This window comes from Camellia sinensis, chromosome 2 (assembly GCF_055761805.1).
Source record: "Camellia sinensis isolate YWXY chromosome 2, ASM5576180v1, whole genome shotgun sequence".
Classification (NCBI taxonomy): Eukaryota; Viridiplantae; Streptophyta; class Magnoliopsida; order Ericales; family Theaceae; genus Camellia; species Camellia sinensis.
The window spans coordinates 223001180-223002005 of record NC_138962.1 but is presented as its reverse complement, the minus strand read 5'-3'; the positions used below and the strand labels follow the sequence as shown (position 1 = coordinate 223002005).

The 826-nt window shown below is 40.1% G+C and overlaps 1 protein-coding gene across 1 annotated transcript; it reads right to left on the bottom strand.

Annotated features, from left to right (window-relative positions):
* Positions 1-267: 267 nt before the first annotated feature.
* Positions 268-564, bottom strand: LOC114296701 (putative calcium-binding protein CML18). The gene has a single exon (XM_028241027.2). The coding sequence runs from the start codon at positions 562-564 to the stop codon at positions 268-270; it is 297 nt and encodes a 98-aa protein (XP_028096828.2).
* Between the last annotated feature and the right edge of the window lie 262 nt (positions 565-826).

Below are 826 nucleotides of genomic sequence, written 5' to 3'. Positions count from 1 at the left end.
TCTCTCTCTGGACTTCCCACTCTCTAGAGAAATTCCTAACTCAAGCCTTTATCATCTTCTTTCTGTAGAAAAATTCTGAGAAGTCTAGAAAAATTTCTCTACAGAGAAGTTTTGGACTTTCTAGAGAAATTCTTAACTCAAGCCTTCATCATATCTTCTTTCTCTAGAGAAATTCTAGGAATCCAAAAAATTTCTTTGGACTTCTTATTCTACAGAGAAATTCTGGAATCCAGAATGGACTTCCCACTCTCCAGAGAAATTCCTAACTCAAGCCTTCATTATCTTCTTGAAATTTTCAAAATTAATACATCCATTGCCATCAACATCAACAGACTCGATCATCTTCAAACAATCTCTCCATGAGCACTTCTCTCCCAAGCTTTTCAACACAACGTGCAATTTCTTTGCCGATATCAATCCATGCCCATCCTGATCGTACAAATCGAACACATAGCAAAGCTCTTTGCTACTACTCTCATCATGGTCGTCCGATCCTTTTCGATGAAAATCGATGAACTTATGGAGATCAATGAATCCATCGTCGTTGCTGTCGATCTCCGACATTACTCGTTGGACTTCCTCGGGAGAAGTATTGGAACCAAGTGCACTGAGGACCACTCAGAGGCAGAGATCTTTCCGTTGCCATTGGCGTCAAACTTTTTGAACACTTTTGCTACTTCTTCCATGTTGCCTAGCGTCGTCACTGAATGTTTACCGTTGCTTGAATCCTTCCCCATCGTAGAGATGGAGAAGAAGAATAAGAGAGAGAACTTGAATTCACCAGTTGCTTCAGATTCAACATTCGAGTTATGCATTCTGCAAATCA

Coding starts and splice junctions, on each gene's coding strand:
- LOC114296701 (XM_028241027.2), bottom strand. CDS start 564: ATGTCGGAGATCGACAGCAACGACGATGGATTCATTGATCTCCATAAG.